This window comes from Danio rerio, chromosome 6 (genome assembly GCF_052040795.2).
Source record: "Danio rerio strain M-AB ecotype USA chromosome 6, GRCz13ab, whole genome shotgun sequence".
Classification (NCBI taxonomy): Eukaryota; Metazoa; Chordata; class Actinopteri; order Cypriniformes; family Danionidae; genus Danio; species Danio rerio.
The window spans coordinates 17,698,879-17,712,157 of record NC_141026.1 but is presented as its reverse complement, the minus strand read 5'-3'; the positions used below and the strand labels follow the sequence as shown (position 1 = coordinate 17,712,157).

Genomic DNA, 13,279 nt, shown 5'->3' with positions numbered 1-13,279 from the left:
TTGATGACGCAGTGTTGATGAAAGCTGATTGGCCTATTGAAAATTATGCCGGAAATTAAATTTTTATACATTTTTAATTTAATAACAAGAGCTTTTAATTAGAACTAATCGGATTTATACCCCTTTTTGGCTATTTGTATTTTACAATGTTAGTTGCTATAGCAACGCGTGTTATGATATGAATTCTGACTGCATATAAAAACAATCAAACCCATCGCAATCTGTTGGTTGAGAGACGAGGCGACTTTGCAGAGCATTTCTGTGCGATTCCTGAGATTTCTGAAGCTGTTGGAGGATTTCTGAGAGAAAAAGACTTATTTTAAAGAGCACAATTTCTCTAATCATCTTTTTTTCGTTATTTTTCTGATTATTTTTTAAACAACTTTGTTGCTCTTTTTTTATTTCGTTTTTTTTCTTCTTTTTCTTTTTCTTTACTTTGTTTTACATTTATTTTTTATATTTGTCTGTATTTGTCTGTTTTATTGCAGGTTGGAGGAGATTGTCCATGTCCCACATGGGTGAAGAAAGAGGAGGTGAGTGTTTTTAATCTTTCATTTGTTTGTCATTGTATATCACTGTATGATGCTGTATGGTGTTTGACTAATATGAAAAGGATTACAGAAGTTAACAAAAAAAAATTCATTAAAAATGTTTTGATGCACAGAAGATACACGGGACAGCACCACTGAGCTTCCTGGTTTTTTGGCTCCTGTGCCTTCACATTTGGCTGATTCTGCATCCACAGACCAGAGGAACAGCAAGAGGAAAAGGCAGAGCAGCAGCCAGCAAACACTGTCCACCTCGTCCAGCAGACCAGCCAAACGCTCTCGCAGAGGTCAGCACAGCTCATCTTCTAGATCTTATGGCTCAGTTTGGAAATGATTTGTCATTGATGAGACCGCAGCATGTTTTCTCTTTCTCTCTTTTCTTCATTTCTTGTGCTTTTCTGTGTTGCAGACTTGTACCAGAAGGGCCCGTTGCTGGGACGAGGTGGATTCGGCTCTGTGTTTGCTGGGATGCGCAGGTCTGATGGACTACCAGTAAGAGATTTTCTTCCCTCCTTTGTTCAGACATGCTTTAGAAATGTTGCTGTCAGTAAATGTCATGTGTCACAATCAGGCAGGTGTGATTTACTCTGCTTTTTCTGTCTGCAGGTGGCCATCAAGTACGTGTCGAAGGACCGGACCCCCGAGCGACTGAAAGTTGTATGTTTTGATGTGAATCTGTAGTGTTTGCTGTGTTTGATTGAGTTCTGGATATAATGGAGGGTTTGTCCTGCAGGATGGTCAGGGTCGGCTGCCGCTTGAGGTGGCATTGATGACCCGTGTCACGTCAGCTCCTGCCTGCCCCAGTGTCCTGCAGCTGCTGGACTGGTTTGACCGTCCCAGGCGCTACATCCTGATCCTGGAGCGACCGGATCCTTGCCAAGATCTCCAGAGCTTCTGTGAGGAGAACGGCTGTCTGGATGAGCGTCTGGCCAAGAAAGTGCTGGTGCAGCTGATCGCGGCCCTAAAACACTGCGAGAGCCGCGGCGTCCTGCACCGGGACGTCAAACCAGAAAACCTGCTGATCTCCACAGAGTCCCAGGACATCAAGCTGCTGGACTTCGGCTGTGGAGATCTGCTGAAGCGATCGGCCTACAAATACTTTGCAGGTGAGTTTGAGTTACAGAAGGAAACGTTCTGTTGATGTTTGTGAACTTCTGCTGATCCACTAAAGGGAATTTGTCTGTACTGGAGCATGTTGAGCAGATGTTTGTGGTCTTCTTATGTCTCTCAGGCACTCCTGCATACGCTCCTCCCGAGTGGTTTCGTAGACATCGCTACCATGCGACTCCAGCTACAGTCTGGTCAGTAGGAGTGACGCTCTACAACATCCTGTGTGACCGTTTCCCATTCAGAGGCGCACAGAGGATCACGTCCAGAAGCAGACTGACCTTCCCTAGGAGCTTGTCAACAGGTAAGAGATTCAGACACATTCAGAGATAGCCTGGCGAGCGAGCAGAAGTGTGTTGTTGTGTGTTTCTGAAGACGGTGTTGTGTGTAACAGAGTGCCGTCAGCTGATTCGCTGGTGTCTCAGTGCAGCACCGGCTGATCGGCCCAGTTTAGATGACATTGAGAGCCATCCCTGGTTGCACTGCACAGGTGGCCAGAGACATTACACTTATTTGAATCCAGCAGTCATGGCTTGGGTTGCATTGTCAGGTTCAGTGTAGATAAACGCTGTCAATGATTTGTAGAAGGAGAGCAGGAGGGGCAGAGGAACTGAGGAGAACAGATCCTGATCCTGAGCTTCCTCTGCTGCATCTGTGAGCCTCTGTGTGAAGCTGTACGAGCTGAAGACACACACACACACACACACGCACACCTGCACACACACCAGCTCGGAGTGCAAACTGGTATAAAGTGTTTTTAAAATGAGACTATGCAATGAAAAAAATATATAATATAAATTAGTAAAACAAGCCTAGAGTAATCTAAATGTTTTTCATAATGAAAAATGGTTGTTTATATTCTGTCCTTTTTTTTTAAAGAAAATTAACAATAAAATTGATTTTATACCCAATAACCAAGAACTGAGTCTTTACTGTTTTCAAATAAAATGTAAATCTTGAACTTTTTTCACCTCCAGTAAACAAAATGTTTAAAGTCTGCATGAACCGGAAGTTGCGACTTTTTTTTTTTATATTGTGACACAGTTCCTAGAGAAACTGAATATTAAATGACACAACGGTGGGCGTGGCTTGTTTTTTGTACTGCGAGCTGATTGGATGTAGTAAAGTAGGCATTTCATTCCGAAAGATTGGGAAAAGTGTTTGGGCAAAGTTATTAAAACCTAACAGACACCTCCTGCTCACCATTTCTGCTTAGTGTCAAAACTGACAGTTGGAGCAGCGTGGTTAAATATGTTAGTCATGCCCAATTCCTAAGATATACGTAATCTGGCAATTTAACAGAAAAACAAACAGGAAGTGCATTTTTGTATTTCAATTAAGATTATAAGGGTAAGGATTATAAGAATTATTTCTGCTATAAATATGGCAATAACAGATCAGTTGGACATTAACAAGCAGTTTAAAAAATTCTATGAAAAGTTATATACATCCGAGACAAATAATAAAGCGAATATATCCCATTTTTTGATACAATAGAAATGCCCAATATCAGTGATCAAGACAAGGATAATCTTGAACTACCCATATCTATAAAAGAAAATGAACAAGCTATCAAACAAATAAAAAGCGGAAAGGCACCTGGCCCTGATGGATTTATAATTGAATTTTATAAAACATTTTCACACAAATTATCCCCAATATTCAAAAAGGTGTTTATAGAAATAACTGAGCAGAAATCTTTACCACCAACTATGTCACAAGGTATTATCACTGTTATACACAAAAAAGGTAAGGATCCCTTGAAGTGTGACTCATATCGACCTATAAGTTTACTTTCGAATGATTACAAGATATTTGCAAAGATTTTGGCAGCAAGGCTTAATCCAGTCATACAAACACTTATTCATCAAGATCAAACAGGATTCATAGCAGGGCGGCAGCTTTCAAGCAACTTACGGAGACTATTTAATATACTTTACTCACAAAGTTCACATTTGCCAGAGGTGCTATTGTCATTAGATGCTCATAAAGCCTTTGACCGTATTGAGTATGAATATCTATTCACAGCTCTGAAAAATTTTGGCTTTGGTCCTGGTTTTTGCACTTGGATTAGTATACTAAATTCGCATCCAACTGCTTGTATAAGAACTAACAAGGTAATATTAAACTTTTTTCCTTTATATAGAGGCACCAGACAGGGCTGTCCCCTTTCTCCCCTCCTATTTAATATAGCAATAGAGCCACTAGCTATAGCTTTAAGGAAAGAGTCAGACTTGCTAGGCATTAATAGGAGTGGGAAGACTCAAAAGGTTTCACTGTACGCAGATGATCTCATTATATACATATCCAATCCTGATAGTTCCATACCCAAAACAATAGATCTTATAAATAGCTTTGGGGCAGTTTCAGGATAAGAAATTAATTTCAGTAAAAGTATATTATTTCCAATTAATAAGATAGCAAAACAGTCAGACCTCAGTAAATTTTCATTTAAAATTAGTAATATATCTTTTAAGTACCTGGGAATTTCTGTGACCAGTACATACAAACAGCTATTTAGATGTAATTTTGATGCAGTGATGGAAAAAACGAAACAAGATTTAAACCGATGGTCTTTATTGCCTATCTCTCTTGCAGGCAGAATTAATGCGGTTAAGATGTCTACTTTGCCAAGGTTCTTGTTTTTGTTTCAAAATGTCCCAGTATTCATTCGTAAATCCTTCTTTAAGGAGCTGGATAAACAGGTGTCTTCTTTTATATGGAATAAAAGCATTCCATGAATTAGGAAAGCATTTTTAGAAAGGCAGAAAGAAGTTGGGGGACTGGCGTTGCCCAACTTTATGTATTACTATTGGTCATGTAACATTGAAAAAATTGTTTATCTGACAGATCCTGAAAATCAGGAGAATGAACCTGAGTGGGTAGAGATGGAGCAGGCATCCTGTGGGACAGTTTCTCTGTTTTCAATGCTTTGTGCCTCACTACCACTTAATAGAAAATATCTGCCAAACAATCCTATAATCAATGGTTTATTAAAGATATGGGTTCAGTTTAGGACGCATTTTAAGCAAAAGCAAGCACTTTCTTTATTACCCATTACTTCCAATGCATTATTTCCACCATCCTTAATTGATCATGCTTTTCAGATCTGGTTTAGAAAGGGACTCAGATATGCAAGGGACTTATTTCAAGGAAGTCATTTTATGTCATTTAAACATATGACTAAAGAATTGGATATTCCTAAATCACATTTCTTCAGATATCTTCAGGTAAGAAGTCTAGTAAAAAGGTATTTTAATACACTTTCAGCTCCTCCCATAAGTAGCTGGATTGAGGAGATCTTTGATCTAAATGCATCTGAGGGTGGTCTGATATCAAAAGTATACAGTCTGATTCACAGAGCAGCTGCACCATCTCTAGATTTTCTAAAGAAACAGTGGGAAGATGACTTAGGAAATATAGTTCCAGAGTCAGTCTGGCAATCAACAATTAAGCAAATTCACTCAACATCTATTTGTGTCAAACACGGTTTATTACAATTTAAGATAATTCAAAGGCTGCACTTTTCTAAAAGCAAATTGTCCAGAATATTTCCAGAAATTGACCCAACATGCTCTAGGTGCCACAGAGACGAGGCCACCTTAGGTCATATGTTCTGGACATGTCCATCCCTAAGACCATTTTGGACTGTGGTGTTTGAGCCTTTTTCTTATATATGTGAAAAGGAGATACTATTAGATCCAGTAATGGCAATATTTGGTGCGACACCTGAAAATCTTTCACTACCAGCAGGTCAATTAAATGCACTAGCGATCTCTACTTTGCTGGCCCGAAGACTTATTCTTTTGCAGTGGAAGTCAACTAAACCACCAACACATACTAAATGGGTAGAAAATGTCATGACGTATCTAAAGCTTGAAAAACTCAAATATAACATCCAGGACTCAAATAATAGATTCTTCAAACTTTGGAGACCCTTCCTGTCATATTTTGAGAACAGATTTAACCCAAATACTAAAATGTAAGCCCCCCAAACACCCCCCCCCCTTTCCCCTAACTTTATTTATTTATTTATTCATTTATTTATTTACTTATTTATTTTTATTTATGTATTTTTTCGTACCTTTTACCTTTTTCTTTTTAATTAATATTATTTCACCTTGTATTTGTTTTCTTTTTTTATGTACCTTGTTCTTGTATATGTTTAAGTTGCTCTGTTAAAAGTTTAATAATAAGATTTTTCTACTAAATATGGCAATAAATAAATGCAGTAGGGCTGGATGGTATGATGTATATATCATTATCATGTACTGAAAAAGAGTTTTCTATTCTGTTTATACCTCAATGTAGGTGTAGTTAGCTCACGTCTAGCATGCGTGAGGCTGAGAAAGACTCTCTGGCAGTGTTGTCAATTCCTTTATATTAGGGCTGCTCGATATTGGAAAAATCTGACATTGCAATTTTTTAGTTTTGCTGCGATATACATTGCGATAGGAATATAATTTCACCAGATGATTTGAATAGCTATATTTGGAAAGATTTTATTAATTTAGCTCGACTTGGATGAACAAGACTTTTTCTATGCAGTTCATCTGCATAAATTATAACAAATTACAAGCAATAATAAATAAATAAACAGTGCTTTATGCTTTTCTGGGGAGTGGAACAGTATTCAAGTACAGAAACTAAACAATCAAATGTAAAATAACATGGTCATCATTGGATAAATAATGTCAAATTTTGATAATATCTTTATCTTTTAATCACTATTAAAATTAATCCTGCATTGTGACTATTGCAAATACGCACATTGCGATATCGATGCTCAAACAATATATTGTTCATCACTACTTTATATTTTCAACAAAAAGGATCACAAAGTTTTATTTATACAAATTTTTATACAAGAAATGAAATATTTGTATTTTAAAGGGGGAAAAAACTGTTTATTTCCTTAAAGTGTTTACATGTTTATAATTTCATTTTTGAGTAATTTACTTGGGATATATTTTATATTTGTGATTAGATGTTACTTGAGAAATGTTTATAATAATATAATTAAAGTTTGTCCATAAAACTGTGAAATGTGAGATACAGTGGAATTTGTTGTTCATCTGAAGTCATGTGTTATTTACAAAATACACCAGAGATGTTAATGTCTGTTAACTTTACCAGGTAATGATCATCATTTTTGTCATGAAGACTCCTGCTCCGCACCAGAGCCAATGCCTTCCACTGATTGACCAATGGTTCCTGTTCCTGGTTTACCTGTCGCTGGTCAGAAAGAGCAGGATCTGAGGGATTGTCTCAACATCCATCAGTCCACTCTCAGCGGGATTAGAAACACTTGGGTCAGTTTATTTATTTAATTTACTTGGCGCAGTTGGAATTTGGATGTCTCCTAAGGACATTAAAGCCACGATGACAAGTGTGTGTGGCAAGAAGACTTACACCTAGTTATCATTAGCTGTGTTTCCATCCAAAGAGATTTATCCACAAAACTGGAATATTGCATAAGACATTTATGAATAAAGCACTGTTTCCATCTAAGAGAACAAAACTGGTCACTTCCTGATAAACCGGCACCAAATATAAAAAAGAAAAAGGGAATTTGCTGTGGTAGGAGAAGACACTGTGGTCCTTTCTCTTATATAATAAATGACTTGCGCCTGGAGATAATAATACTGAACCAGTCTAAGGATGAACTTTGGCTGAATGATTTTAGAATGACCAAAACAACATGTCAGATGCTCTACATTGTGGTCGGTCCACTTGTTTGCCTTATGCTGTACCATCACTCCTAGTTTTCACATAATCTGTTAAAACAAAATCACATGACTTTCTTTGATGCGCATGACCTTAGTTGGCTAACAATGGTTTTGGGAAACGCACCCCTGGTTAGGTTTTTTTTGGATTAATGGATGGATGATAGATTAATGAATGAATGGCTGGTCAGATGGTAAATACAGTAGATGTCCTTCCAAGAGGAAGGGGGTGGAGGTGGGCATTGATAGTTGGAAAGATGTCTTCTTTGTGGCAGCTATTTAAATTGTAGTTAATGAACACACAACAGACAGAAAAGGAGACTGACCAGGGGTGTCGCTAGACCCCATATACGGAGGCACGTGCTCCAGTAAAGGGGGCAATGCAGTAAATAAAGCAACAATTTAATCGAGAACAAACTGACGCATGTGTGCAGAAAACCATTCTTGTGTGCCTCACACACCGCTGCTTCTACTTCTGCTGTGAATCCCGGTTGTTTAACATGCACACTGAAAAAAATACATGCCACTCATAAAACCAGAATAACAGCCTTTAATGCAGTGGTGTCTGCGCTCAGTAAGTTTTGCAAGTCTGCAAAACTACTGTTTAAGTAATATGAGGATGATCATATTTTGACTATACGAGGCTTTTTTTGTATGAAGCACAAAGGAGAGATGATGAATGAGTCAAGAAAGTTAGACTTAATAACATTATTTCTCGGCCATCAGAGTCAGGTCTCAGACAACAGATAATTCTATACATTTTTGTTTTGTGTTTCTCAGAATTCTCATAATTTAAAATTCATGCAAAAGTTTTTTAAGAAAATTTAAAATCGGCAAAGAGGTAGAACTGCTTGAACAGACTGAAAAATGGAGTTAGTTTCCAAAGAAATGTAGTAAGATTAATTATAGACCTGATATCTTTCTCTTTGGCAGATTTGTACGGAGCATGTGGAAGAACAGGGAAACACACCTCAGTAATCACAAGTCTATCGTGATAAATTAGGTACAGCCTTACATTTTTAAGTTGAATCAAATTAACTTCATCAAACATTTTAATTTATATATATATACATTTTCACAGAGTGATAGTCGGGTATTTTATTTAGATAGGATGGATGGACGGACGGATGAATAGATAGTATTGAACAAGCAGGTAGAGCTCTGTTGATGTTTTCTTTGTCTTTTACAGAGTGGAGTGGAGAATCTAGGGAGTCACATCTCAGCAATGATGAGAAACTGCTGGTCAGGTATCACCTATCACCGAAAGATGTTCAAGAGGAAGGGGGTGGTGGTGGGCTTGAGCTGGGCTCAGATTATAGGAGTTTTAAAAACCTAACCGATAATGAAATCTGGTTGCTGTGAACACATGAGGAGAATCTTTGGCTAATTTTTTAGCCCACCTCAAATCTTAAATGTGTGCAAAGTACAAAATATGAAAACTGCGCCACAGAACACAAGATATAATTATTTTTATAGGCTATTGAACTCATTCTATCCTCATCACAGAAAAAAAAATAAATAAATGTATAAAAACACAGTTTAGATTTTTTCAGTGGCTTTGGTGCATTTCTCACAACACTTTTTACATTTGCACAACAGTTAATGCATTTCTCAAAACAATTAGCACAAACTGCTAAACCTAGATGATAACCTGAAAAAGTGAGTCACTTACTCAAAATGGATAGCTCATTCCTCAAGCAAGTATTGATGTCAATGAGAGTGTCAGTGTCATCAAGAGGAAAAGTCCTGGCAAGTGTTTATAAAAAGATAGTCAAATGGCTTTGTCATGTTTTCATTATGACAGTTTGCTCTATTTTTTTTTCAATGTAATAAAGTTCGATTTTGGTGACACTTTCTGAAAATGCTCAAGACAGCACTATATACTATTTGCTCAGCCATTTGAAAACTACAGTAAAGTTAGACATCACTGCATTTAGTGAGGAATCTGATTACAAGACACTGAATATGTATGTTTCACATTTTTACTGCAGATGCTCTTTGCGATTCTAATTTATTCACAGCATTGGGCAAAAGAATAAATACACTCTTATTTACAACAAACATAAACTCCCTTTGGGCAGAGCTGTGCACAACTGTAAACAATATGTGCTGTGTACAACTTTCAAACATTAAGTACAAATTGCAACTGAACCTACAACATACACACGTCTGTAAATCATTCATGAAATTGTTCAATTTAGAAGACATTTTCTGGAAAATAAAGATGTAAAAAATTTTAATTACATTTTCTTGTCAGATTTCGACAACTTGTTCAGCATTTTTGTATGTAATGACTCAAGTAATGAAATGAGGACTATTAGTTTTTAAATGGAATGACTTTTCAGTATTCACAAGTTTAGTTTATTTTGACTGACATGACATAAGCAAATAATAATTTTATAAACAGCAGAGAGTTGTATGAAAGCAATTGATACATGTCCAAAAGTATTCGCAATTTGTTGGAAGGAATGAGAAACTGCTACTATGATGTGCACAAATGACTAATAGTTTTGAGAAATGCATTAACTGTTGTGCAAATGTAAATAGTGTTGTGAGAAATGCACCAAAGCCATTGAGAAAAACTGTAATATGTTGAATCATTTTGGGTTTTGGAGATAACTGGCAACGTTCTAGTTCCCGGCTACACGTGTCATCAATATCTGCACACCGCTATAAGAATAACGTTAAATCTGGCTAATAATAAAGGATAATTCAAGCTTATTCAAAAAAAAGGATATTGTAATGAAGTTTACGACCCTTTGGCTGCCGGGAAGAAGGAGGCGGAGAACCGACGCAGGTTTAAAATATTTATTAATCACAATGACGGCAGCTCCTCACGGAGACTGCCATCTAAACCAAAACAAACGGACGGCAGCTCCTCACGGAGACTGCCGTCAAACTGAAAGCAAAAGTAAAACAATATGCCCGGGCCCGATCCTCTCTCGCCTTCCTCTGCCATCGGTCCTCCTTTTATGGTCCAGAGCTCCTTCCGTGGGATCCGATCCGAGGCAGGTGCGCACCGCAGGTGTATCCACTTACGCGGTGGCCTCACCCCGTTCCCACGGCTCTCGGCCACGCCCCCTCGCCACAGATATATTTATTTATTTATTGAAAGCAACATGATTCTCTCCAGCTCATGGCTTTGTTAATACTGAATAGGTTTGAACTGCTGTGATCAGCCGATTTCAAATCCTGGATTTCAATCTTGTCTTATGATCAGGGAGGCTGCAATTTGTGTTCAAGATGGCGAGGTGCAAAATTCTATCTTTAAACGACTCACATTACCAGATAATCTGCGCTGAGAATTGGAACCGATAAAAGTCCTCGACAAGATTTCATCTCCGATTCTCAGGAGGTCAAAATAAATTGGACTACAACTTCTGTAGTCTGAGCTCAGCTTTAGATAGATAGATGTATTCTCTGCGGCAGGCGTTTCTTTTTCAGGTAATGGACACACAACAGACAGAAGAATGAAACTCACAAGAGCATCAGTGGAGATTTGTCTAAGGAACTCTGGAGAACATTTAGTGCACTGCAGGAGTTCAGCAAGCATGTAGAGCTCTGTTAGTCGTGTCTTTGTCTTTTACAGTCTGGAGTGCAGCTTGTGGAGAAATATAGGAATCACACACCTCAGCAATGACTGGACACTGATGGTCAGGAGTGTCCTTTAAAAACAGGTGGATAGGTGCATGGCATGAATGTCCTTCCAAGAGGAAGAGGGTAGTGGTAGACATGGATTGTTAGCTAGATGTCTTCTCTGTGGCTGTTATTTATTGTAGGTAATGGACATACAGCAGGGAGAAGACAGAGACTCACAAGAGCATCAGTGGAGATTTTTTTTAAAATTGCCGGAGAACAGCATGTGCATTGCAGGAGCTCAGCCATCAGTTAGGGCTCTGTTGGTGCTGTCTTAGTCTTTTGCAGACTGGAGTGAAGCAGAAGGAGGAGAGTCACAAGGGAACAGAGGAGATATGTCTGAAGAGCACTGGAGAAAACTTTGTTTATTGCTGGAGATCAGCAGCATGTAGAGTTTTGTTAGTCTTGTTTTTGTCTTGTATGACAGATTACACTGGGGCATGTGGAGAAACGGGACTCACACCTCAGCAATGACTAGAAACTGATGGTCTGGTTAGTCATTTTACTGAATAGATAGGTGGATAAATGAATGAAAAATAGATGTCCTTCCAAGAGGAAGGGGGTGGTGGTTGGCTTAGATAGTTAGCTAGATGTCTCGTCTTTGGCAGGTGTTCAAGTAATGGACACACAACAGGCAGAAGAAGGAAACTCACAAGAGCATCAGTGGAGATTTATCTGAAGAACACTGGAGATTATCTTGTGCATTCGTGAGTTCAGAAAACATGTAGAGCTCTGTTAGTCGTGTCTTTGTCTTTACAGACTGGAGTGCAGCATGTGGAGTAAAATAGAAATCACACACCTCAGCAATGACTGGACACTGATGGCTAGAGGTTAGGTGTTTCCTGGGTGGATGGATGAATTGAAAAATAGATGTCCTTCCAAAATGAAGGGGGTGGAGGTGGGCATAGATTGTTAGATGTCTTCTCTGTGGCAGTTATTTAAATTGTACACTGTTAACCCTTGCTGTAGATTATGCAGTAAATAACCCTAAAATAGCCAGTGTTCTGCTGTAATGAAAGGAAACAGTATTTTACTGTAAAACCAGCAGGATTTGAATGAAATTAGATCATGCAAAGAACTAATGACTGCAATTTACTTTATGTAGCCATTACAGGAAGGAACTGTGGTAATAAATGGTAAATTACTGTTCATCTACTCTGATGCTTTATGTGGCTATTTATAGAGAGTTGCATTTATTTTAAGACAGAAAACAATGGTTTAGGCCTTAACACACACATACACTGGCTGTCCGTCTTATTCTAAACACAAATGTGTTGTCCTTTAAGAGAGCCACAGGTGTTTGATTTGTTTACTTCTGAGTGTGCTCTATTCTCTGTCTGTCAGTTCAGATGCAGAGTCTGATGTGTTTTAAGCTCTAAATAAGAATCTACAATGAGTGTAAAGGAGTAAATGTGTTCAAATATTTTGAGGGTTTCTTAAATAAAGTCTGTGTGTTAAATCTAATTGTTGTTATCCTGAACTGTGCACTTGAAAGCTACATCGTTAGCTAGTTAGCATCTCCTCACACTTCTTACATGACTTTCATTGAAGTATATGTATTAATTGGACAACTCATCTTTATTGGTTTTGCCATAATGTACAGATGCAAACAGTGTAATGTGCCTTTCTGGAACTAAGCAGATTTTATACACATTAAAATCCTTCAATTTTAATCTCCTCAGTTAGATAACGTGCACAGAAATCCTCACAGGGAATCATAATAAAGGATTCATACTGTACAGCCATCCACACACAGACCTCCACTGTCAGGTTGTGAATTTGTTAATGTGTTACTTGTTACTTGGAAAAGTCATATTATTTCATAACTTGTGTTACTTGTAATGCGTTACCCCCAACACTGTAACCATCGATGTCAAACTCAGTTCCTGGAGTTCCCCCCCTACTTCAACACACAAGTCCTACTGTATATACACTGCATGTGTTGTTCATTTTTGAACCTTTTTGTTTGATTGTAAATAGAAAATGTCTTCATACCTGCTGATTTGTTTAATTTTGTTAGACATTTTCTGTTGTATGTTTGTTTGCTGCCAAAACAATAAAATACATTTGTCTGAAGAATTGATTTGCTTTTTATTTTTCATAACAGTTCAGAAAACTGATTAATTTGAGTTAAACTACAATAACTACTGTATATATAATTTACCATTAATGTGTGTGCAGTAGCGATTATGCTGTGAGTACAGAAGTACAGTACAGTAATTAACTGTAAGCAGTTTCCAGTTAGTTTCCGCTACTGCTCTG

At 37.8% G+C, this 13,279-nt stretch overlaps 1 protein-coding gene across 5 annotated transcripts; it reads left to right on the top strand.

The window, feature by feature from the left end:
- Nucleotides 1-223: 223 nt before the first annotated feature.
- LOC137488147 (serine/threonine-protein kinase pim-3) lies at nt 224-13,096 on the top strand. 5 transcript variants are annotated; one of them, XR_015493462.1, is made up of 10 exons: nt 224-533; nt 665-835; nt 958-1,040; nt 1,155-1,205; nt 1,282-1,654; nt 1,780-1,959; nt 6,792-6,967; nt 8,315-8,384; nt 8,571-8,775; nt 9,938-13,096. XR_015493462.1 is itself a non-coding variant. In XM_087257068.1 (8 exons), the coding sequence occupies exons 1-8, from the start codon at nt 506-508 to the stop codon at nt 2,267-2,269; spliced, it is 1,011 nt and encodes a 336-aa protein (XP_087113194.1). In that variant the 5' UTR covers nt 224-505; the 3' UTR covers nt 2,270-2,571. The 5 variants fall into 5 exon arrangements, 3 of the variants coding, with proteins under 3 accessions (XP_087113194.1, XP_087113195.1, XP_087113193.1); XR_015493461.1 differs by lacking the exon at nt 8,315-8,384; XM_087257068.1 differs by lacking the exons at nt 6,792-6,967; nt 8,315-8,384; nt 8,571-8,775; nt 9,938-13,096 and adding exons at nt 2,050-2,145; nt 2,241-2,571.
- Nucleotides 13,097-13,279: the final 183 nt, after the last annotated feature.

What these genes read in the sequence shown, in the direction of transcription:
- LOC137488147 (XM_087257067.1), top strand. Translation starts at nt 506, where the DNA reads ATGTCCCACATGGGTGAAGAAAGAGGAG. An exon ending in AGCCAAACGCTCTCGCAGAG is followed by an intron (nt 836 to 957) that starts GTCAGCACAGCT and finishes TCTGTGTTGCAG; the next exon opens with ACTTGTACCAGAAGGGCCCG. An exon ending in CCCTAGGAGCTTGTCAACAG is followed by an intron (nt 1,960 to 2,049) that starts GTAAGAGATTCA and finishes TGTGTGTAACAG; the next exon opens with AGTGCCGTCAGCTGATTCGC.